This window comes from Psammomys obesus, unplaced genomic scaffold (genome assembly GCF_907164565.1).
Source record: "Psammomys obesus unplaced genomic scaffold, mPsaObe1.curated_primary_1811, whole genome shotgun sequence".
Lineage (NCBI taxonomy): Eukaryota > Metazoa > Chordata > Mammalia > Rodentia > Muridae > Psammomys > Psammomys obesus.
Window position 1 is genome coordinate 7,045,475 of NW_026588752.1, and position 23,948 is coordinate 7,069,422.

Here is a 23,948-nt window from a genome sequence, read left to right on the forward strand (position 1 = left end):
TTTTTTTTTTTTTTTTTTTTTTTTTTAAGGTAATAGAAATAGTTTAAGAAAGAGAAGACACTCCTGAGAATGGGAGTGGGTCAGTGAGCTGGGAATAAGCATATTCTCAAAAAAGCTCTGTGTTTTCATTGTTATTTTTGTGGGGGGCTGGAGATGTGCATGCCTGTGGGCAAGTACACGCGAGTGTGTGTGTTTGTAAGCCTGAGGCTGACCTCAGGTGTTGTCCTCTGTCTCTCTCTCTCTCTTCTTTACTCATTGATACGAAGTCTCCAAATTGTACCCACCATACCTCACTGGATCTGCATTCTGAGTGAAGAATTTAAGGCTGCCATGCTTGTCTGGAATTGAGGTGCATGCTGAGGGTTTGAACTCTGGTCCCCATGCTTGTACAACAAGTGCTTAAAGCCACTAAGCCACACCTTCAGTCTGTCAGTGATTTTTAATATAATCACATGTATGTGTCCATTATTTCACTATTGTTTAATTTTTTTTTTTTTTTGGAGACAAGGCTTCATTTCACCTAGGCTGGCTTTGAATTTGCCCTGTGAGCAAGAATAAACTTGAGTTTCTGGTGCTTCTGTCTATACTTTTCAAGTTCAGGGATTACAGGCATGTGCCACCATTCTCATGTCACCATGGGAACTAAACCTAGGCAAACTGTCTACCAGCTGAGCCATGTTCCCAGCCAGTTCCCAAAGGACTCCTATCCCGGTTAACAGGGCTTCCCTGCCTTCTGGTGATCTTTGTCACACTTTCATCTCTGCATTTCTCTACTCTGTACATCTTACATATGTGGGTCATATTTACAGCCCTGTGCCTGCCATCTCCTACTGTGTATAGTGTCTCTGGGGCAGTCCACAGTACAGTAGCCCTGGTCCTTCCTTAGGGGTAAGCCGTGTTTGCAAATCTACTCAGTGGTAATGGATGCGTGGCTGTCTGCGCTTTGGGCTGCTGTATCTAATGTCACTGTGAATACTCAAGGCCAGGTTTTCTTGCATCTGTTTTACAGACAGTAACTTCGTACTGGGCAGCTATAAGACCGAGCAGTGCCCGAAGCCACCTCGCCTGTGTCGCCAGGGCTATGCCTGTCCACACTACCACAATAGCCGAGACCGCCGTCGGAACCCCAGGAGGTTCCAGTACAGGTGGGTTCATGGACCACAGACAGGAGGTGCTCCCCATCCGAAATCCACTATGGCTCTAGATAGATTGTAGCTGCTGGCCTAACGCCTCTGTAGCCCCTGCTGGCCCCCTCCCCCACCTGACAGATGCCGAGCCATGAGGCTGCTTTTTTTTTTCTTTCCTAGGGCCCTTGCACCCAGTGCTGGGGAGGGGGAACATTTTCCGTGCTGTTGTCATAGAGATGCCCACTCTTTAGAGTTCTTCCATTGACGATTCCCTGCTCAGCAATGCTGTCAGCCCACAGGCAAGGAAGATCTCAAGGGTCTGGGCTTGTTAGAGACAAAATGAAGGTGTGAACATCTGTTGTAAGGACAAGTGAGGACAAAGCTGGGGCCTAAGTCTCTCTGCACTCAGGCACATGATCTTCCCACTGGCAGCCCTATCAGGCAGCGGGGAACATAGCTGGGCACACCCCCATCTAGCCTGCTTAGCACCCTTGTGTGTTTTTACTGTCGTTTCTGGCACTCTACCACCCTGTACGATGTGCCGCCCCTGTAATGTCAGGCCTGGGCCTCTCCCGACAGTTTGTACATTTGGCTGCACTGGAATGTGAGATACGGTTCACCCTCCAGGCTGATAGCAGGGCCCTGAGTCCTGGAGCTCTGGGGGTGCTGAACTCCGTACCCTTCTGATTTTCATCTGCTTTCTGGTTGGGGTCCCACCGGGCTGATGGTACCGCATCTTCTAAAGTATCTTCCACTCAGCCTCCAGCTGCCCTTCTATGTATTGCTGTTCTCTTTGGGCTTGCAGTCTGCACTCCACAGTGGTCCAGGGCCTCAGTCCCTACAGGCTTCCTCCTTAGAGCCTGTACTTTTTTTTTTTTTTTTTTTTTTTTTTGCAGAGGGCTACCCTCTCCTCTTTGTAATAATCCCTTGTCCCCTTGGCTGCCCAGGGACACTGTTTTTTGATAGACAAAGATGTTGGATTTGTGACTTCACTGCTCTTTGAATGGCTTTAAGGTCAAGAAACATGAGCAGAAAATTAGGAATAATATAAATAGGTGGTATTGTCATCACTGCCTGGCCTTCAGGGGACCAGTGGATATCCTTGTAAAAAGAATGGAAAATTGGGTAAAGAAAAAAAAAAGTAAGTTTCAAAGTGGAAATTCTGACGAAACCTAAAACGAATGACCGTGAAGCTGCCAGAAAGCACAGGAAGAATGGGGAATCTGATTCTGAATCAGATTCTGATTCAGAATCTGAATCTGAATCACTTCATCTGATTCAGAGTCTTGAAAACAGCCAGGCACAGTGGCACACGCCTGTAATCCCAGTGCCCAGGGAGGCAGAGGCAAGCAGATCTCTGTGAGTTCGAGGCCAGCCTGGTCTACAAAGCAAGTCCAGGACAGCCAAGACTACACAGAGAAACCCTGTGTTGCGTTGTCTTGAAAATAGCATCAAGTCTCAGATTCCTGCAGAGGGTAGAGCCCTGGGCTTGCTATTTCTCACCCTTCACACAGGCAGCCCTGCCTGACTCAGGTGGGGAGGGTCTGTTTTCCTTTGCATCCTTGAGAGGGAACATGGTCACTGTAGGTTCACTTTGCCTTCTGTCCTCTGTGTTGGGAGCCAGATCCTGAGCCCAGAGGATACACTCTTCCTATTCTAGGTCTACACCCTGCCCTAGTGTGAAGCATGGCGATGAGTGGGGCGAGCCGTCACGGTGTGATGGTGGGGACAGCTGTCAGTACTGCCATTCCCGCACAGAGCAGCAGTTCCATCCTGAGGTAGGCATTGGCCAGGGCATGGATCGGATTATTGGCAGCTCAAGAGGGGTTTTCTAAGCCCTCACTGGAAGGGCTTATGAGACTCAGTTGCATTATACTGTGAGTGGTATTAAATCAGCCTAGGAGGAGTTGGGGAAGGGGGTTGGGAGAAGGGGGCAGGAAGGAGCCCCATAAAGGGAGAAGAGAACTTTCCTCTCCCAGAACATGGAGTACCACCAGGAAGGGACAATCTTTACTGGATGATTCCTCCTGGCCCAGTCCCCTGACACTGGTTGCCCTGTTTTCCAGTACCTACTAAGGTCCAGCTGATCCCGTGTGGCCCCACAGCTCCACCTTGAGTGCCAAGTGGCATGAACTGCCTGTCCCTGAGCAACAAAGTCTCACTAGTGAGGCTGTTTGAGGGGTTAAAAGGGCACTACCTGAATGAATGGGGAGGGCTGTCTGTGGAATATTGTAGATAGGTGTGTGGCCCTGTCCTTGAGTTCACCTTTGCTGCTCAGTCACCAAGCAGAACACACTCAGATTTGAGTTAAAATGAATAAGCAGATGAACTGTCCTCGGGGCCTTGAGTCTACGGACAGGTGGGGCTAGGCTGGAGGAACTAAAGGACATGGGCTGTATGTAGGTGTAAGTCAGCTAGTGCAGGGGTGCTCTTGTCATGCCGTTCCTGAGCCTCTTTAGTGGGTGCTGTGGTTTTAGTATCTGGGTAGATGTTGGCCCCTAGGGTACCATTCTGGTGCCAAAGGCTCATCTGTCCTTTCTCAGGTCCCTATGGTGAGTGTGGTACCCTAAGTGAAATAGTGGACAGTCTGGTCATAAGGTAGATCCTTGTATTTATTGAATAGGTATTGCTTGAGCTTCTGCTGTACACCAGACAGTTAGATGCCTCTTCCAGAGTGTCAGGTAGACTTTGTCTGGAGGTCTGATAGACAGGCTTGGCTCTGGCCAATACATTTGACAGGGAGGAGAGCATTTCGGAGCGAACAGTGTGGTGGCCACCTTTCTATCACTAGACAGAAAAGGTTTGTTTTATGCCGTTGGAAGGTTTGGAGGTTCCCATCCACGATCATGTGGCCCCATAGATCTGGACTGCGTTGCCCCTACAAGACATATTTCATAGTTTTAGGGCCCCCACCAGGCCTTTCCTGCCTTGTCAACATTCCACCATCCTCCCATAGTGAGAACAGGCCTTCATGAACCTTTGGAGACACTGTATATCTGTTCTGGAGCTGAAAGTGCCCACACAGTCTCTGATTGCTTCTGCGCTCTTCACAGAAACCAGATCACTAAGCCTCCGTATTTTGTCTGATTTCCTAGATCTACAAATCTACAAAATGCAACGACATGCGCCAAACTGGCTACTGCCCTCGGGGCCCTTTCTGTGCCTTTGCACATGTTGAGAGTAAGTAGACAAGCTCCAGCCTCCTGGGGCCACCTCAGCTACCATGTGGCCACGAATCTTGGGCAGCAGCTCCACAGAGGCTCCCTGAGGGATGGCTCAGCACTGTGACCTGGGGACTGGTCACATCTGGACCAGAAATGCCCATTTAGCTGGCTGGAGTGGGGGGCAGGGAGAGGGGAGAGCTCATGCCGAGTGGCTGAACCTGCCTTGCCCTTTATATCTGGGACAGACCAGACCTGCAAAACTTAAAAGGACCCTTGCACCAAGGTCTGCGGGCCCCACCCACCTCACGGGCGTCCGGATCTCTTGTCATTTACCTGCTTATGTACACTTTGCTCTGAGCTACTTTACTATCCTGGTGGGACTGAGTGGCAGTGGCTTTTTGGAATCACTGTTCCTGTACCTGGAGGAGGCACCAAGATCCCTTAATTGGGGTTGGCCAGCTGGCCTCAGACCCTAGTGGTCACTAATTGTCACATAGGCTCATAATTTATTCTCTAAAGCTGTCCCCCAGTTCTAGAGTTTGGGTTCCGTTGGTTATGAATTAGTTGCAAATTCAAGCTTCACTTTCTGTTTCAGTTGGGGTGGCAGCTGTTTCTGTTCACACTTAACATGTTGATTTTCATGTTAAAATGACTGAATCCCAACGGCACTGTTAGGGAGCTGAAGAGATGGCTCGGTGGTTCAGAGCTCTTACAGAGTCCAGAGTTCCCAGCACCCATCTCGGGAGGCCCATGACACTACAGAATTTAATGCCCTCCTAAGGACTCCTGAGGCACCTGCACTCAGATGCACATACTAAAAATAGACCTTTGTTTAAACAGATTTTTTATGTATATGAGTGTTTTGTTTGCATGTATTTTCATGCACTACATGCATGCCTGGTGCCTGCAGAGGCCAAAAGGTGTTTCGTTCCCTGGAACTGGAGTTACAAATGGTTATGAGCTACCATGTGAATTCTGGGAACCCAGGTCGTCTTGCAAGAGCAACAAATGTTCCTAACCATTGAGCCACCTCTCCAGCTCCTGAAAAGAATTAAAAAAAAAAAAAATTACATGACTGACTGTGGGCTGGCCTGCAATCCAGAAGAAGGGAAGTGGTTACAGCATCAACCTGTGCTCTTCACCCATTCTATGGGCCAGCTGGCAGCCCCTCAGTGCCAGGTACTCTTTTTCTTCTTGGCAGAGAGCCTGGGCGTGGTGAACGACTGGAGCTGCCGTGATCTCAGTTCCAGCAGCAGCTCAGCTTTCAGCAGCCAGCCTGGAAGTGTAAGTGGACATTGCTTAATCACACTGTTGGGGACAGAGATGAGCTGACATCTTGGTGGTTTGGTTGGAAGCAGTCTACATGTGGAGTTGTGGTTCCTTCTAGAAGAGTCTAGCGAACTCCTAGCAATATCACTGCCGGGGCTGGAGTAGGATGTGCTCCTGGTGTGCTGGCCTGTGGGCTCTGGCTTTAGCAGGTGTCTGGTGCCTTGCCTTTCTCATCGCTTCAGATCCCATGGCTATCAGTCCTAGGCAGTTGGAGGGCATCAACAAGTGGTACCAAATGTGGCACTCCTGTAGGCACTATTTTAGTTCTTTTTTATTTTATTGGGGTTTCTTATACCTCTTTCTCCCTTCCAACACCCCAACACCAGGTAGGAGAGAAAGAAGGTTAGTGAGGAGAAGGGTCGTAGTTCTCTTTCGCTACTTCCTGCTAGTTAGGGTTGTTGGGTTCCTTGGGCAACTCCAGTCTTTGTTTCAGGGCTCTCTTTGGCTTCACACTGCATCAGCAGCAGCCAGGAGCAGCAGCCTCCTTCGTTCTTGGAGCCCTCTTCTCTGTCTGGGCTCTGGCATTTGTTCCCTCTCCAGAGTCCTCAAAATTAAACCATCCAAGGCTGGCAAAGATCTCACCCCTCTCAGAGCCTGCACAGGGCCAATAGTCTGCTGCTATGGACAGTCTGAATCAGCCCCATATCTCATACCTGGGATTAAAACAAAAGCATATTTATATAACATGACTAAGTTTTTGTTTGTTTGTTTTGTTTTTCAAGACAGTTTCTTTTGTGTACCCATGACTATCCTGGAACTCACTCTGTAGACTAGCCTCCAACTCACAGAGATCCGCCTGCCTCTGCTGGGATTAAAGGCATGCGCCACCACCACCCTGCCCATAACTGAGTTTTTAAAGACAGCAAAACGTTCTACTACTGTATGTTACCCAACACTCCCAAGTTTTGGATGAGGGCATTGTGTATCTGATGGGTATAATGGGCTTAGAAATCACTTCTTGTAGAAGTCACTTCCTGTCTGTGCCAGAGTCAGCTAGTAGAGGAGCCATCCCAGTATGGGGACAGGATATTCAAAAGTGGATTAAAAATAGTGTTTGGTTCTAAACTGTTCGAGTGACATTGAAATAGCCCTGAATTTCTGGGCGGTGGTTGCACACACCTTTAATCCCAGCACTCAGGAGGCAGAGAAAGGTAGATCTCTGAGTTCGAGGCCACCCTGGTCTGCAGGGTGATTTCCAGGACAGCCAGGGCTACACAGAGAAAACCCTGTCTCAAACAAAACAAAACCAAACTAGAAAAAAAGGAAAAAGAGATCGTCCTGAATTTGTAGAGTGGAGCTGCTCTGCTTAGATTGTGCCCTTGTAAGGTGTCACTGTACTTCTTGCCAAGGCCGCTTATATGGGTGGCTGAGTCTGTTGCCAGGTCCCTAAGACTCTGAAAGTGTCTCTTCATGGTCTAGGGTTTAGTTACTCTTGTTCTTTTGCCCCTTCTGCCTGAGGATGGTCCTTGTGGCTGCCAGGGCAGGGTCTGAATCTGTCTGAGGTGCAGCAGGTATCCTCTGCAGGCCCCAGTGGGAGACTCGGGGGAGGCCGCAGTGCAGCGAGGGAATGCTGGACTGATAATGTGCTTCAGTGTGTTCTGGGTGCTGCTGCCGCTCTGCCGTCAGTGAGGTGTCCTGGGTGTCCCTGTCTCTGAATGAGAGACAATGGGGTCCTGGACTAAGATGCCCAGGGAGGCATCATCTCTACATTCATTCCTGCTTTGAGGCCTGGAACCCTGCTGGCACTCTGTATACCCAGAACTGGCCACTTCTCTCTTGGAATTGTCACAGCATCCTCACAGGGCCACTTTGAATGCCTAGAGTTCCCTCCTTCAAAAAGGCACAGCTGGGCCTCCCTTAGGCAATATCCACACTCCTGTGCCAAGTCAGCCATAATGCTATTGGATTAAACAGGACACCAGGGATCCTGGTTCTAGTCCCCAGCATGATGCTCGTAAGTTTGACTACTTTGTACAAGGGCCTTTCTAATGTGGTGAATTCACACGTCTACATCCAGGCCTTTCTATTGAATAATTCCTTGGCGCTTGGTACACATGCCACAGACTGTCAGTCTGAAGTGATTCAAGTGTGGTGTGGGAAGGGCTTTGGGTACCACCTTTTCTGTTTCACAATTCTTCAAGGTCATGTACTTTCTCAATGTTTTGTTTTGTGGGGTTGTTACTGTTTTTTGTTTTTGTTTTTTTTTTTTTTTTTTTTTTGAGATAAGGCCTTATTATATGGCCTAGGTTGGCCTCAACCTCATGATCCTATTACTTCAGCCTCCTTTGTACTAGGATCGGTATTACAAGTCTGGGCCAGCAGACTAGCTCCAGCATTTTCTAAATTCTTTTTTTAATTAATTGATTAATTTACATCGGAATCGGAGCATCCCCTTCTAACCAAAATGTAGGTTTCAGAAGACATCTCCTCCTTGCATCTCCAACCTGAGTGGTCCCTCTGTTGCAGGCCAAACGGAAAGACTCCCCCTCTGAAGGAAGCCAGAGAGCTAGTGAGGACGGCAAGCAGGTACAGTTCTGGGCCACTCGTCTGGGCAGCTGGATAGCATGGCTTTTTGTTAGGCCTTTCTGTACACTGTGTGTCTTGCTCTGCCAGTGAGCTGAGTCCCCAGCCCCAGTCCCAGCACCTGTTTGTTCTGTAATTATCTTTTTCTTTTGCTCATACTCATGTGTCCTTTGTTTTATTGTTAAAAAATATTTAAGCATGGCGGTGGTGTCGCATTCCTTTAATCCCAGCACTCAGGAGGCAGAGGCAGGTGGATTTCTGTGACTTCAAGGCCAGCCTGATTTGCAGAGCTAGTTCCAGGATAGTCAAGTCTACAAAGAAACCCTTCTTCAACCCCCCTTCCTAAAATTGTGTCCTACCTTGAAGACAACAAAACCAAAGCCTTGTAGCTCTTTTTTTTCCTCTGGAAAACACAGAGCCTATATATGAGGCAGCTACAGCCACTGTAACAAAGTGTCTCAAGTAGACGCTTAAGCAACAGAACTCTATTTCCAAGTCCCTGAGCTGGGGCAGGCCTGGGGCCTCTCCAGGGCCCACACACACGTGCGCTCACTGGGGCCTCACAGGGTTATCTCTTGGTACATGTCTTTGTCCTCATCTCTTACAAGGACACCATTCTCCCAGTCAGTGACCTCATCATAACCTGCTATGTCTATAAAGAATCTTGGGTCCAGATTAGATCGCAACCAAATGTCCTGTTAGTTAGGGTTCCCACATACGGATTTAGGGAATACTGTTAGTGTCACTTCCGTTCTTCTGGGTCTAGCTTGTTTCTGAAAGTGGGTATCAGTGGCTCTGAGGAGCCCCCCGTTTAAGGGAGTATAGCCTGTCTGTGTTCACTGAAGCTCCCTTGCCATGCCCAGGTCTTGAGATGGGGGCTTCACATTCCTCCAACCCTAAGACCTCTTCCCCAACCAGTTTTGCTTCCTTGTGATGATTCAGAGTAGTTACCTGTTTTAGGAAACAGGGATTTTGTCTTGACACAACTGCACTAATGACAAGATCATTTGTGTTTCCCCTTCACTGTGGAAAAACAGTGAGTGGTGCAGGGCTCAGTGGTCCATGCCTGTAACCCCAAATCCCAATACTTGGTTAGCCAAGTCAGGAAGATCATGAATTCAAAGCCAGTCTAGGCCACATAGTGGGACCCTACCTCAAAACTAACTAAGCTAACTAAATAAATAAAAATAGTAATCGGCATTGGCTCAAAAATTGCTGTGGGTGAATTGTCACTTGCTCCCCTTCCTGTGGGAGAATTTTTATTCTCCCTGTGTTTTCTGCTGTCCTCATTGAAGCCAGGGCAAAGGAAGGAGGGAGAGGTATTCATGGACTACAAGGACAGAATATTAGTTGGGGAAGGTGAAGTGTTCTGGAAACTGGTGGTGATGGAGTTTGAACAAGAGTGGTTGTAATTAATGCTACAGAAGTGTACACTGGGAGCCAGGTCTTGTGATGCAAGCACATAAAATCCCAGCTACATGGGAGCTTGAGGTAAGACTATCACTGAGTTCAAGGCCAGTCTGGGCATTAGATTAAAGGCCTGTCTTAAAGGTTGAAAATAAAAGGCTGGGGATGTGGCTCAGTGATAAGAGTGCTTACCTAGTATCTTAGTGAGGTCTATTATTGCTTTGATGAAACACCATGACCAAAAGCAAATTTGGGAGGAAGGGGTGTATTTATCTTACACTTCCACATCACTGTTCATCATTGAAGGAAGTCAGGACAGGAACCCAGACAGGGCAGGAACTCAGGAGCTGATGCAGAGGCCATGGAGGGTGTTGTTTACTGGCTTGCTCACATGGCCTGCTTGGCCTGCTTTCTTACAGAACCTAGGAGACCACCAGCCCAGAAATGACTCCCCCTGCAATGGTCTGGGCCCTTTCCTATTAATCACTAAATAAAAAAAATGCCTGGGGGTGTTGGTGGCACACGCCTTTAATCGAAGCACTTGGGAGGCAGACACAGGTGGATCTGTTGTGAGTTTGAGGCCAGCATGGTCTACAGAGTGAGAGTTCCAGGACAGCCAGGGCTACAGAAAAACCCTGTCTCAAAAAAACTAAAAGAAAAGAAAAGAAAGGCAATACCTGGGGGCTGGAGAGGTGATTCAGTGGTTATAAACAATGGCTGTTCTTCCAGAGGACCTGGTTTCACTTCCCAGCATGCAAATGGCAGCTCACAACTGTTTGCCATTCCAGTTCCAAGGGGTCTGACAGATACACATGTAAGCAAAACACCAGTGCATATTAAAAAAAAAAAAAAAATAAGTCATTAAGAAAGAAAGAAAATGCCCTACAGCCAGAGACATTTTCTCAATTGAGGTTTTTCCTGTTAGATAACTCTAGCTTTTGTCTAGTTGGTAAAAAACTAGCCAGCACACCTAGTATGTGTGAGACCCTAGGCTCAGTCTTCAGTACCACAAAGAAGTGTATACTTAAGAATGATTAAGGAGCCAGGCATAGTGGCACAGGCCTTTAATCCCAGCACTCAGGGAGGCAGAGGCAGCCTGGTCTACAAAGCAAGTCCAGGACAACCAAGGCTACACAAAAAAGAACCCCCCAAAAACAAAATACAAAAAATTAAAAAGAATGATTAAGGGCCAACTAAATGGTTCAGCAGATAGAAGAGCTTGTCACCATGCAAAATGACCTGGGATTGGTCCCCAAGTCCCACAAGGTTAAAGGATAAAACTGACTCCCATGAGTTGTCCTCTGACCTACATACATAGGTATCCATACGCATACTCATTCTCTCTCTCTTTCTCTCTCTTTCAATAAATAAAATTGAAAACCAGAATGGTTAAAATGATTAATTTTATCCTGTGTATATTTTAACAACAAAAGAAGAAAGGGAAGAAGGAAGGAGAAAGAAAAGCCAGGCAATAAAGCTGGCTTTAGAGGAGGCATGGCATCCCCTTGGTAGGCTCTCCCTGGCCCTAGCCAGCTGTGTGACTCTCACTGGAGACCCTTAGGTTGACCCACTGTGGTTGTACATTTGTGACCATTGTGTCCTTGAGTGGAAAGGACATGACAATGTTACTAATTTTCAGGGTCAAGCAGTCTCCTGGTATCTCTACCTGGGGAAGAGGGCTGCACCCTCTACTGATATGATGGAGGGCTGTGGTCATAGTGCCTGCCAGTCTGAGGCCATGGTACCACATGCACTAATGAGGGAAGCCAGGTGTGACTGTTCCCCTAAAACAAACCTGGGAAGGAAGAGGACAGCGCCTTGGTGCCGTAGGCAGGTCCCAGTGCCACAGGCTATGTGTCAGTTTCTAGGTGGGGCCCTAGTGGCCACAGCTCAGTTAATACTGCTGCTGTACTCACAGTATGGGGCATGAGGTTACCTGCTTGAGCTACCAGCTCAGACCAGCTGTGTTGATGGCTTAGTGATAATATTGTGTCAGGTTGCAGGTTCTCTGCATTCTTGGTCTCTGGTGTAAAGTCCAGGAAGGTGTTTCCGTTGTTGTTGTTTTACTGTATCTAATGATGTGGATGCTTTTTGTCTGCGTGCATGCCTGTGCACTGTATGCATGTCTGGTGCCTGCAGAGGCCACCATGTTGCATCCTTGGGAACTGGAATTACAGATGGTTGTGAGCTGCCACGTAGGTGCTGGAAACCAAACCTGGGTCCTTTGGAAGAGCAGCCAAACTGCTGAAATACTGAAGTCCCAGAGTGACAGAGCACAGATTCTTTCTGGAATTTAAGGCAGCAAGCCTGACGTCCCTCTTCTGCTAAACCATGACCCTGTGGAGTTGACAAGCTCCCCCTTATTTTCGAAGAGGTATAGGTGTTCCTAGTGGTATTGGACCTAGGTGAAGTCTGAAGTTTAAGGTGGACAGGTGGAGGGGCCAGGAATGATTATGACCCCAAATGCCGCCCTCTCAGTTGTCCCGGGATAGACTTGAGCCTGATTGACTGGGACCAGCGCATCTCTGGACTGGGCCCACTGGTGAAGGAGGTGGCTGAGAGACAGCACAGGTACCAAGAGCATCTGGCACCTGCATGATGCGGATACCAGTAAAGCTGTTGGTTTCCAGCCGTTATGTGCAGTCTAGTCACTTACTGAGAGCTGGTTCACCTCATGCTGGTAACATTTCTTTCAGCCCATGGCCAGTGGCTGTGACTTTTGATAGAGAACACCTGTCTTCTCTTTGGCCCAGGCACCTCTGTCACGCTTGAGTTTGGAGTCACTAGGTACTGTTGTGGGACTCATGAGGAATGTGAGTGCCCTGGTGATGACTCAGGGAGGTATGGTGAGGCCTGGGAATCATGGCTGTTTTTTCTCAATGTGAGAATCCCAGGTTCAGCACAAAGGTTTGATTTTGATGTAAGTGTCCATTGCACTGAGACATACTGAGGCCCCCAGCTCTGTTGCTGTGTTCCGTGAATCTAGCCTGGGGCACCTATTTGGTTTAATATGACTTATTTTCATCTATTAACTATCAGAATGAGATTAGACCAGTTTCCTCATTTTTCATTTTTCTGGTCTCTGGGTGGGTGAGAACTTGGGAGGGGCACATTGACCCCTAGGAGGCTGGGGAGAAGGGTTGGCAGGCCGCCAGCCCCTGGCCTGTCAAAGGTTTTTGTGCCTGCTGGGTAGGTTTTATCAACAGACAGACACTTTCCACATCTGTTTGCCTGAGTGACAGCAGGACAGCCTGTTGTGGTGAGTGCATGCTAGTGAATAGTTCCTATTCCTCTGCGACGCCCCAAAATTTTGGATGTCCTTATGCACTACACTGGAGAAATTGGCAGCCCATCCGTCTCCATGTCTCTGCTGCTGTTGTTTTCCCAACAGTACCTGCTCATATTGTTTGTGTTTTTAAACAGAACCACCTTGCTGTGTTCTCAGTGGTTCACCCACTGGCCCCCAGCATAAGCTCCAGCGTGGCGTCTAGCCTGGCATCCAGCACTGGCTCAGGTAGCTCCTCCCCGACAGCTCTACCTACCCTTCCTGCTCGTACCCTCCCACTTGATCCTGCTGGCAACACTGTGGAGGCGGTCATAGGTAAGTCCACACTTTTTTTCCTTAGCACCATGTTTCACAGTTATAGATGTTCAGGATGCGCTGCTCTGTAGAAGAGTCAGAGGCATGGTTTGTCATTTCTCACTGTGAATCACTGCTTTGTGGTGCCCACGAGTGCAGGGTATGTGTAACCCACAACACATACTGCACAAAACACCAAAGAACCGTGTCAAGTGGTCACTGGAAATGAGGCTAGTGAGAAGTGGAAATAGAAACCATGATGAACTAAAGGTGGGAGTGGTGACTGGGTCAGGAGGAGAGTTGTAATAAAGCCTGGAACAGGTAAACACAGAGCTGCAGCAGCCAGCTTCCTGGGTTTTTTAGTACCTAGCAGTCATTCATTAGGGAAGACCGATGCGGTAATAGCTGGGCTGTGGTGAGGTATCAGGGCCTAAACAGGAGCCAAGAGCCTGGGCAGAAAGGCTAAGGCCAAGAAGGTGCAGAAGGTGTTTGTGAGTCACAGGTAGAGTACCCTGAGCTGCTGTGTTCTGTGGTCACTAGGGCCTCACTGACCGAGGCGACAGTGAGAATTTCAGTTTCTTTACAAACACAGAAATGTGGGAATGGCCTCGTTTTAACCCCAGGTGTGGGATGTGGGGCTGCTTCAGATTGTCCACAGCAGCCGACTATAATTTGTCTTACGCTCTAGCAGAGGTGTGGTTTTGCCAGCTGTAGATAGTTTTTGAGAATGTGTGACACTTGGAATTCTGGGAACTTTTCAGGGGATACATAAATGCTAGTAGCCCAGTGGAAGGGGCTAGTTGGTTGGCTGGTGGTTGGATGTGGTTTGTGGCTGTTTGTCAAATGCAAAGAGAAGAAAAGGGAAAATTAGATACGCTGACAGCCAAAGATCAAACTTGCCCCAAGGAGCCTGACAGCCCTAATCAGCAGGAAGTAGCCTAACAATATCATCATCATTATCATTGCTCCCTTTCCCCTTCTTTTTGCATCTTCTCTGCTTTGCTTTTCTATTTCTTCATAATGGAGTTAGAGTTTTCCATGGCGGTTCTCTTTAAAAACTGTTTCTGTATCTTGGTTTTCATCATCTTCATTTACCTGCTCAGCTCTTTTTGCTAATTCACACTGGAGTTCCTCTTTTCTAACAGATCCTGCTCAAGTCTGTGGGTGTTTTTTGTTTGTTTGTTTGTTTTGTTTTGTTTTTCCCTTTCTATTCTCTTCCTTTGTTCTTCCTGTCCGTTTCTCCATTTCATCAAATTTACCTTTAACAGTCTCTGTTAGCTTTGGGACATTATCCTTTTATACTTTAGGAGCAGTCTCTTCCTCACCATCAGAAGCAAGCGTTTCTTTAATCTCTGACTTTTGTGAAATGTCATTCATGTTTGTGTTTTGTGGTTTGGGGCTGAAGCTTTGTGTATTTTGTGCCTTTTCTTAGCTGAAGGCAGTTCAGTCCGGCTCTTCCTCACCATTCTGTGGTCACTAGAGCCTTGTTGACCCAGGCCTAAATTTTATGTTGTTGTTAAGATGTTACTTGTTTTTCTGTTATGTATATGAGTTTGCCTAAGTATATACCTGTGCACTGCGTGCATTGCCTATGGAAGCCAGAAAGGGAGGGCATTTGATCCCTGAAAATGGAGTTACAGAAAGTTGTGAGCTGCCTTATGGGTCCTCTGGAAGAGTAAGTAGCCAGTGCTCTTAACCACTGAGCTATCCCTCCAGCCTCGAAAGCCTGGTATCTTGCCCTGACCTTGGGAGACACACAGAAGAATTGCATTTGTGGTGATTTTGGAGATGTAGAACTGGGAAGGTAAGCCCTCTAGCTTGGGGAAGGTCATGCTGCATAGGGACCCAGAGTAGAGGTGTCCGTGTTGATGTACAAGTGGCAAGCCCCACCTAACAGACATAGAGGCACATCAGTAACCACCCACAAGACTGCACAAGCTCTATCCTTGTGGGCCAGCTAGAGTCCTGTGTTGAACGCAGATAAGAAATGATGCCCCCAAATGCTGGTAGCGGAGGGTTCCCTTCACCATCCTCAAGGGACAGTTAAAGGCAGTCCGGTACTACATGGGGGCTGACTAGGCAATCTTGGAGCTGGTGAGTGTGCTGCTGAGGCTCCTGGGAAAGCACTGTGGGCTCGGCGCCGCAGCTGCCTAAGGAGTTTCTGGGCAGCAGTATGTGCCCTCAGGCTCTCATTCAGGATAGACTATGGCTCTTCCATTCTATCACTTTTCTAAATCACTGCATAATCTTGTGGCTTTCCCTAGGAGACCTGAGTCCCCACAGGGAAGTGTCTGTCTCACTTTCTCAGGAACCCTCCAGAATTCAGGTTTATCCAGCCTCAGGAGGCCGTGGAGGCAGCGGGAACCTCCAAGAACCCACCACCTCCCTGTCCCTGCTGTTAGGGTCAGGGAGAGAAGGAGAGAAGTTCTGTAGGTCCCAGGCGCTGTGTCGGGCAGGGTTATTGCAGATGGACCTGAGATGCTCACCCACTCCCTCAGGCCCCTTGATGCTCTAAGAATCCTGCTGGCCTCAAGACCTTTACCCCTCCGGTTTTCTAGTGTCAAACCAGCAGTGGTAAAGAGGATACCCAGCAGAAGAATGCTGAGGGACAGTTAGATCCCCATCTAACTGTGCTGTGTGGGCACTTGCTCACTGAGGTGAAAAGTTGATCCAGGATACCATGAGCATTGAAAGTGTCTCCAGAAGACCTGCACTGTCAGATGTTTCAGGCTGACAGGTGTGTTAACATATTTACAGTAGTTCCAGCCATTATTTAAGATGCAATGCATGGCCTCAGCCACAAAGTCGAAAAGTTGAAAAAATGCATTTTTTTTTTTTTTTAATCAGTTTAGCATTGCTGGGGATGGAACCCAAGGCCTTAAGTTTACTAGGCACCAGTCTTCATTTACAGTTTACAGTAGTTGCTTTTCCTGGTTAAAATAGTGAATATTTTCTTTCCTCACCGTGAATGCCAGCTGAGGTCATATGTATATCCAGCTGGTTACTGTAATCTCAGTGCTTGGGAGGCTGGGACAGGAGGATCACTTTGAGGCCACCTGGACTATATATCAAGACCCTTCCTGTCTCAAAAGAAAACAGAATCTATTCTGTAAGGGTCCTATCTTCACACAAGAAGTCAGTGGGCTAGCTTCCTAGTGATGGGCATTCATGGTTCCTAGACACAGAGGCAATGCCTGCCCCTATCCAGTAGCCAGCCTGATCCACATGCTCCTACCCCATGGGGCTGGCCCTCCCTCTGGTTCTTTTTCCGTTTAGAGGGTTGGGGCTGAGGAGGGGTAGACTGGAGGGCAGTGTCGCTGTGGAGCAGTTTCTTTTAGGTGAAGTTAAGTGCAGGGCCTGCACGTTTAGGAGGGGCAGGGGCAGCGGGCGGGGGTTGTGGGAGTCGGTGTGAGCCTGCCTCCGGTTCTGGACCACGAGGACTGAGCTATGCTCGTCCCCTCTCCTCTGCCCCTCGCTCTCTTCTGGGAGTCAGGCTTTCAGCTGAAACCTGCCAGTTCTGGCACACCTGGTAAGCGGGTGCTGGGGGAGGTGTGGCCTAGTGTTGGGGGCAGGGTGTAAAGCGTGAGTGGGCGGGGCCTGTACGCGGCTGGCGAGGGTGGAGCGCGAACCAGGCAGGTTTGAATCCTCAGTGACGGCCGCGGCTGCAGAGGCTATGAGTCAGCATTGGCAGTGGTTGCGGCAGATCCCAGTCTCGCGGTAGCCGGCACCAAGTTTTGGGTCATTTCTCGGCGCTCTGAAGCGGGCATGCGTCTTCCCTCCTCCCCAGGTGTGCATTCTCCTCTCCGCGCGCGGGCGCGTGTCCCCCAGGGGCTTCTGCCCTACACTCACATCCTCCCGGGTGGTGACTCCCCTGGGCACGCATCTGCTCAAGTGGCCCCCCTGACGCGCGTCTCCCCGTGAGATCTTCCTGGTCGGTCAGCGAAATCCCAGGTAGTTTTCCTTCTAAGTGCACCCTCCTCGCCCAGGTGGAGGTCTTGGTGCGCCTCCCTTCAGGTCATTTCCCTTCAAAATGCATGTCCCTCCGGTGCATGTTCCCTGGGAGCCATGTACCTCTTTGGTCGTGAGATCATGAGATCAATACCAGGTTTTTCAGGCTGTAGAAGGAGGTTAACTCAAATGCCTACTCGAACTCTCACTTGCATTTGTTGGTGCTGTTACCCAGGGCCCTGTGGCCCCTCCTGCGGCTTGTGTTTCTTCTCCTGTGAGGCTTGCCTCCCCGCAGTTCCTCCACCTATCCCAGTTCAGAGCGTAGGTACTCTGCTTGCTTGGTGCTCCTCTGTTCTGTAGCTACATTTAGAGAAGGTTCCCATCATGTCTTGCCTTTAACTCCTTGCGGTCTGTGTGGTTTGTTATTTCATATATTCCTGACCCTAGAGGACTGCAGCACCTTTTGAATGTGCTGTGTCATATTGGGAACTGGTGATACCTGGGACAGAACTCAGGAGCTCTCTGCTGGTTGCTGTTGAGATCTGGATGGCTTCAGGTGATTTGGTGGAGCTGGTTGTGAGTCAGGTGGCACAGCCTGGCCTTCAAACACTTGCTGTTTACGTAAGGAGGCTCACCTAGGTTTCCACTCTTTTTCTAAGTTGTTTTGTTTTTGTAAGTGTGACTCAGAAGTACTGGGTGTGATCATCTGGATCATTAGGGTTAGTGAGGTTGGAGAGAAGAGCCCTGTGGACCAGGGTGTAGGATGGGTACCTAAACATTCAAAAGAGTAGGATATCCCCTTGGGACCTGTAGCTCTGAATTAAGGCTGACAGGGCCCAGAGACTCCCCAGACATCCCCTTTTTGCTGATACCTTGCTGGGCTCCAGGGCAGTGGCTCACATCCTGTGCTGGGCTTCCATTTAGGGTTGATTGCACTTCTGTCACAGCTTGGCCCTTCTGAGCTGCATGTGCTGTGTAGTGTAAGGCGTCCTCTACACCTAGGACTCTGTGCTGGGTACAGAGATCCTGACCAGACTGAGTCATCCTGGGAAGACAGGTTTCCATTTCCATGCTGTGCTTTGCTCCTTAGTTCTTCAAAATGAGTATTTACACTTGAGCCAAGGTCACAAGAGCCACGGACTGTCCCTCACTTAATTTTCCAGGCTTTAGGCGCAGAGGCTGCCAGTCCAGGGTGGAAAGCCTGGCTGACCTCCCTGCTCCAGATCAGGTGTAAAGGATAGGCTGGGGCCTCTGTACTGGGGACAACTGAGGCGGGATAGAGCAGGTTGCTGTGTGGAAGGATGAGAACACATCCTCGGTCTGCCTACTTTGGCCAGCTCTGTTCAGATGTACTGAATCAGCACACACGGTTTGAAGGCTGATGAGATCTGGGCTAGTGGGACATGCTCAGCAGTGGATTATGAAGAAGGACTTGTGTCGAGGGTGGACCCACCAGGAAGCTTTGGCCAGCTCGCTGAGGGACTCAAGTTTGAGAGGCAAGAACTCCATTCAAGACAGATTTGTTCCTACAGGCTGTACGTAGTACAGGGATGGCCAGAGGATGGATGATGGGAGCCATGAAAGCTGACTCAAGTCTTAGTTGGTATTGAGTAGAGAGAAAGCTGTGCTTAGCTTGCTGTCATTGAAGAAGAGACCTTAAAGCATGCCTCCTCTTGGGAGAGAGCTCTCCCCAGCTGCCTGAGAGATGAGACCTTGGGGTAGGATGTGTGCTACAGAATGGCCATCTAGGACATGGAAGAGGGAGTGGGCAGGTTGAGGTGTCCACCAGAGACCATTCTGACATGGGTTAAGTCAATAGAAAGGCTCTTTTAGCCACCTGCAGATATATTGGGTATTTGGGACTAAGTACAGTCCCAAACCTTTCTCAGGGTGGGCTATTTGTTTGTTGAGAGAGGGTTTCACTATCTAGCCTGGCTGTCCATGGGGGCTGGAGCTTTTAAGCACAAAAACCACATCCTGGGTTGACACACCTTATAGCAAGAACAGTTAGCCTGAAGCAGAACTGTAGGAACCAGAAGCAAGGTTAGTACATTTAGGGACTTTCCCAGAATGATGGACTTTAATGGGTTAAGTCTTTATTCTCATTTTGGTGGGTTCTCATTTTGCTGCCTATCTGCTTGGTTTTAAGGCTGAATGGTACTTCTGTCACAGAATCATTTGTGCTGAGATGTTGGGACCTACTAAGGTATGGGGCCCTGTTAATGTAGGGCTTCAGAAGCCACTGTATAGGCTGTGACGAGGCTGTGGCAAAGGCTGCAAGGCCTCCAGAGGGAAGCTGTGTAAAAGAGGATGCAGAGAGATGGACTCAGTCGGAAAGAGGGAGCTCTGTAGAAACAAGTGCCTTGCAAGAGACAGAGCTGGACAGAAAGATCTAGAAGGCAGAGGAAAGGGTGAGGCTTGAGGAGGTGTGAAGATGAGAGGGGCAGGAAACTGAGCAAGGATGGCAACAGAGGAGCAGGAGCTGGAGATGTATGTCCTGCCCAAAGTTAGCACTCACAGCAAGGGGCAGGCAGTAAGTGGAGGGCAAGGCCTGGAGTCCATGGGCAGACATGGTAAGGGAGTGTCCCCAGGATCCCTTTGTTGTGGGTTAAACTGTATCCCCCCCACAAAAATGAATCTCGGGCTGAGAATATAGTTGAGTGGTAGAGCATTTACCTATACTGTGTGAGGCTCAAGTTCAGTTACCAGCATTGAAGAACATATCTGTGAATGTGTGCTCATTTGGGAATCCCATCGTTGTCATCAGGTTAAGATGAGGTCATTAGAGTAGCCCCTGATGCAGTGACGGTAACCTTCTAAGAAGAAATATGGACACACAAGTAGGGAACAGGGTTGTGACAATGGAGCAAGTCAGGATACATGTGGTCACATGCCCAGGAAGATCTGAAGCCTCAGGAGTCAGAGAAATACTCCCTAAGCCAATAGAAAGAGTACAGGCAGGTTTCCATGCTTTGATTTTGAACTTGAGGCCTGTGAGATGATAAACTCCTGAGCTGAAGCTACCCAGTAGATGGGCCTTGGTCAGCTGAAAGCCAGAACAGCACATCTCTCCATCTTAGGCCATTTGAAAGAGGCAGCTTATGTAGCAGGAGGCACTTATTGCAAGAAGGACCTCAGAAGCTCAGTCAGGGACAGGTGCGCAACCTGGGAGACATACAGGAAGCCTGTGCAGCAGGAGGCCTGTGCCATTCATCAGCACTGGGGTAGTGGCCTGCATTGTCCTACTCTGATTCTGCATTTAGTCTCTGGTGGCAGAGATTCTTCTAGCAACTTGTCATGAATCTCTTCAGCAGTCATCACACCAGTGCCTGGTTCCCATGACCTGAGGACATCAGAAATTACAGAAGTACATGCTAGGTCAGCCCCTCTCACCTGTACTTTATCCTCTCATTGCTTTCCTAAGCCCACACTGTGTGGGGTAAAAAGCCCTGAACGAGAGTGGTGCTTCTTACCCAGCACCTGTCCTTGAGGGTGTCAGGGTCCCTGGTGTCTAGTGTCTAGGCTGGGAGCCCTGGATTCCGGCCTTTAGGATCTCTCCAGCCCTGCCACCCTGCTCATTCATCGCTTCTGAATTGACTCAAGCCATGTTGGAATGGCTTGTGTTTGAGAGTGGTTGCCTGTGTGTTTCTCTCACCCTGGCCTCCTGGAGGTGGAGATCCCTGCAGTGAGTGGAGCTCTGTCTCCTTGACCACATGGTACAAAGGGGAATGTCTTCTCCTGGGTGCTTTAGCAGCCTGGCCTCAGTGTCCTGAAGATTCCTCTTGAGACCCTTGTCTGAGAAAGTAGGTCTTTTTAACAACTCCAGCAGTGAGGGGACAAGTCTAGGTCTGAGGGAGCTGGGATACAATTGTGCCAGGAGCTCTAAGAATAAGTTTAGAAATAACAAAAACAAGCCAAAGGCTGATCCACTCCAGCTTGAGCAAGTATGATGGGTGCCACACAGGCATGAGGTGCCCCCCAGGAATCAGGAACATTCAGTTTATTCTTCTTGGAGCCACTGAGAAGCATTCATCAGGAGAGGTGTGTTTTATCTTTGACTCCGGTGGACACTATGGGGCTGAGCAGTGCTCACTGGTCCTAGGTATGAGACAGGGAAAGGACAGTGTGGCTGGGGTTGAGCTCTAGAATGCACTGTCGAGGTTCCCACAGCTCAGAGGTGCAGCTGGGACTACAGCAGCATCGTCCTGTCTCTCTCTGGTCATAGCCACTTCTTGGTTGCAGCCAAAATGAGTTGATCTAGTGTGCTGGCCCCTGCCACTCAGTGCCTCTGTCACTTTGTGGTAGACATGCTTCCCTGCATCCTTGCCCTGGCTGAGACAGGGCTGGCTCCGCGCTAGGTGGAGACTCATCCTTGGCAGCAGGGTTGTTCTATATGCCACTAACTGGGCAGTGACAGCTTTGCCTGAGTATTTCCAAAATGGACATGACCTAGAGGACCTGGCAAAGTGCTAGACAGAGGCAAACAGTGGCCCCTGGAATTTCTTTAAATTTTTATTATTATTTATTTATTTACTTACTTATTTTTAATTTTAATTTTATTTTTATTAATTACAGTTTATTCATTTTGTATCCCAGCTGTAGCCCCCTCCCCCATCTCCTCCCAATCCCACCCACCCTCCCTTCCTCTTCTCCTATGCCCCTTTCCCAGTCCAATGATAGGGGAGGTCCTCCTCCCCTTCTTTCTGACCCTAGCTTATCAGGTCTCATCAGGACTAGCTGCATTGTCCTCCTCTGTGGCCTGGCAAGGCTGCTCCCCCCTCGGGGGTGGGGGGTCAAAGAGCCAGCCACTGAGTTCATGTTAGAGACAGTCCCTATTCCCCTTACTAGGGGACCCACTTGGATGCTGAGCTGCCATGGGCTACATCTGAGCAGGGGTTCTAGGTTGTCTCCATGAATGGTCCTTGGTTGGAATATCAGTCTCAGAAAAGACCCCTCTGCCCAGAGGGGCTCCTGTCCTCTCCAGGTCTTACTATCTCCCCCTTCTTTCATAAGATTCCCTGCACTCTGCCCAAAGTTTGGTTATGAGTCTCAGCATCTGCTTTTATACACTGCTGTGTAGGCCCCTGGAGTTTTATGCTGTCCTGGTACAGAGTGGTTTCCTAATATAATAGCCTGTTGTGGAGAGGCCTTTGTCTCCAGCAAGGGGAGAAGACCAGGTCCTTCAGGGAAAGTTTATGGTGACCTGTAACATCTGTGTTTTTTGGTTGGTTGTGTTACTTTTTGTTTGTTTTTGAGGTGGACTAGCTTGCAACAGCCCAGACTAGCCTGGAATTCACAATCCCTCTGCCTTGACCTCCCAGGTGTTGGGATTACAGGCATGTGCTACCACACCCAGTATCTGTGTCATCTTGAAGTTGATTCAGAGTTCTTGGGGTCTGGGGGCCCTTAGCCAACAGTGGAGATAAGACTGAACACATAGCATAGATGTCACAGATGCACCGTGAACAGTCAGAATACAGAAGGGGTGGAAGAGACAGTGGTCACCGTGGCAGAGCTGCAGTTCCATTGCTTCTCAATACAGAGTTCGTACAAGTTTAAGTTTGACTTACTACTGTATTGAGACTGTGATACCACTCACAGGCATGCTCCTGCAGCCATTTCCTGTCCTTTCTCCCCTCAGAAGGCTGTGCAGGCCAATCCACACAGAGTGCTAACTTCTCCACTACACGCTCCTTGAATGGCAGTCCTGCTCTGGCTGTGGGAGTGGGAGGCATGTCCTCTGACATCAGATACTCGTGATGTTGACCAAATTGTTGACCTCAAACCTACAATGGTTCTCCTGCCTTAGCTTCTGTAGTACTGGAATTATAGTTGTATTCTACCACACCCAGCAGCTTCTGCCTTTGAAGAGACTGTTTCTAGGCTGAGAGTGGAGGTCCTGGTCTCCCTTAAGTCCTCAGGTCTCAGAGTTCATTATCTTAATGTTCAGTCTCAGAACTGTTTTCTTGTCAGGACTGACCTCCTGTAAAAATGTTAATAGTTGAATGTATTTTCTTGGTCAAATTTTAACAAATGGGTAGAAGTAAAAGGAGAACCAGCCGGGCACAATGGTACATGCCTGTATAGTCCCAGCGCTTGGGAGGTAGAGAGCACCAGGATCAGAAGTTCAGGTCGTCTTTGGCTGCATAGTGAGTTGAGGTCAGTCATGAGCTACAAAAGCAGAACATCTGTGGACCAGAGCAGTGTCTCTGCAAGGTTGTTTAGATAAAATACCTCTGGCTGTGCCTCCATTTTTGGAGGCTTTCGCACCCTTGCTGCTCAGTAGAGACACGTTGGGACAGTGGGGTGGGAGAGTGGTTGATAAGCTCCAGCAAGGTGGGTATGGGGTCAAGGATTCCTTCTGAGAGGTTTTGTGTTCTCGCTGGCTGAGAGGTGAGTGGGTAACACCAGGTTTATTTCACAGGTTCTGCCTTAGATCTTCGTCTTAGTGACGTAAACATCGCATCCTTAGATAAAGACTTGGAAGACCAGGACCTTGGATTGACAGGTGGGAGTGCTGACCTCAGTGGCTCCTCTGACTTTATGCATGCTGCCTGGCTTACTGTAGTGATTGGGAAGTCATCTGCTGGGGTCCTCTTCTTGGAGTCTCCTTCTTGCCTCTGCCACCTGCCTGTGTTGCTCAGCTTCCTGCTGCTTACTCAGTTTACCTCTTTTGTGACAAAGCAACCCCTTTAGGTTTGACCAGAGCCTCTCAAGAGGAAACACAAATTATTTTTACCATGTGGCATAGAAAAAGGTTCCTGTTGTTACATTATTTTCTTCATCCTGAAAGTTATTTTCTCTGTTTCAAAAGAAATCTACCCTTCTTAGAGCCTTGGTGGGTCTGTGAGGACCATGCTAGTGAGTTAC

General features: G+C 48.8%; 1 protein-coding gene across 7 annotated transcripts in view; it reads left to right on the top strand.

Moving 5' to 3' along the window:
- Positions 1-23,948, top strand: part of Unkl (unk like zinc finger) — a 46,253-nt gene that overhangs the window by 16,966 nt on the left and 5,339 nt on the right. For 4 of the 7 annotated variants that reach the window (XR_008719808.1, XR_008719809.1, XM_055604581.1 and 1 more), the window contains exons 5-11: positions 1,010-1,145; positions 2,788-2,905; positions 4,223-4,307; positions 5,493-5,575; positions 8,087-8,146; positions 12,974-13,151; positions 23,503-23,586. Coding sequence is in view for 4 of the 7 variants with exons in the window: in XM_055604581.1 (XP_055460556.1) it covers positions 1,010-1,145; positions 2,788-2,905; positions 4,223-4,307; positions 5,493-5,575; positions 8,087-8,146; positions 12,974-13,151; positions 23,503-23,586 (744 nt within the window). In the remaining 3 variants the exon portion in view is untranslated. Of the gene's footprint in view, positions 1-1,009; positions 1,146-2,787; positions 2,906-4,222; positions 4,308-5,492; positions 5,576-8,086; positions 8,147-12,973; positions 13,152-16,758; positions 16,918-17,002; positions 17,082-23,502; positions 23,587-23,948 lie in introns of those variants that run through there. The other 3 variants (XM_055604583.1, XM_055604584.1, XM_055604585.1) reach the window with 2 other exon arrangements.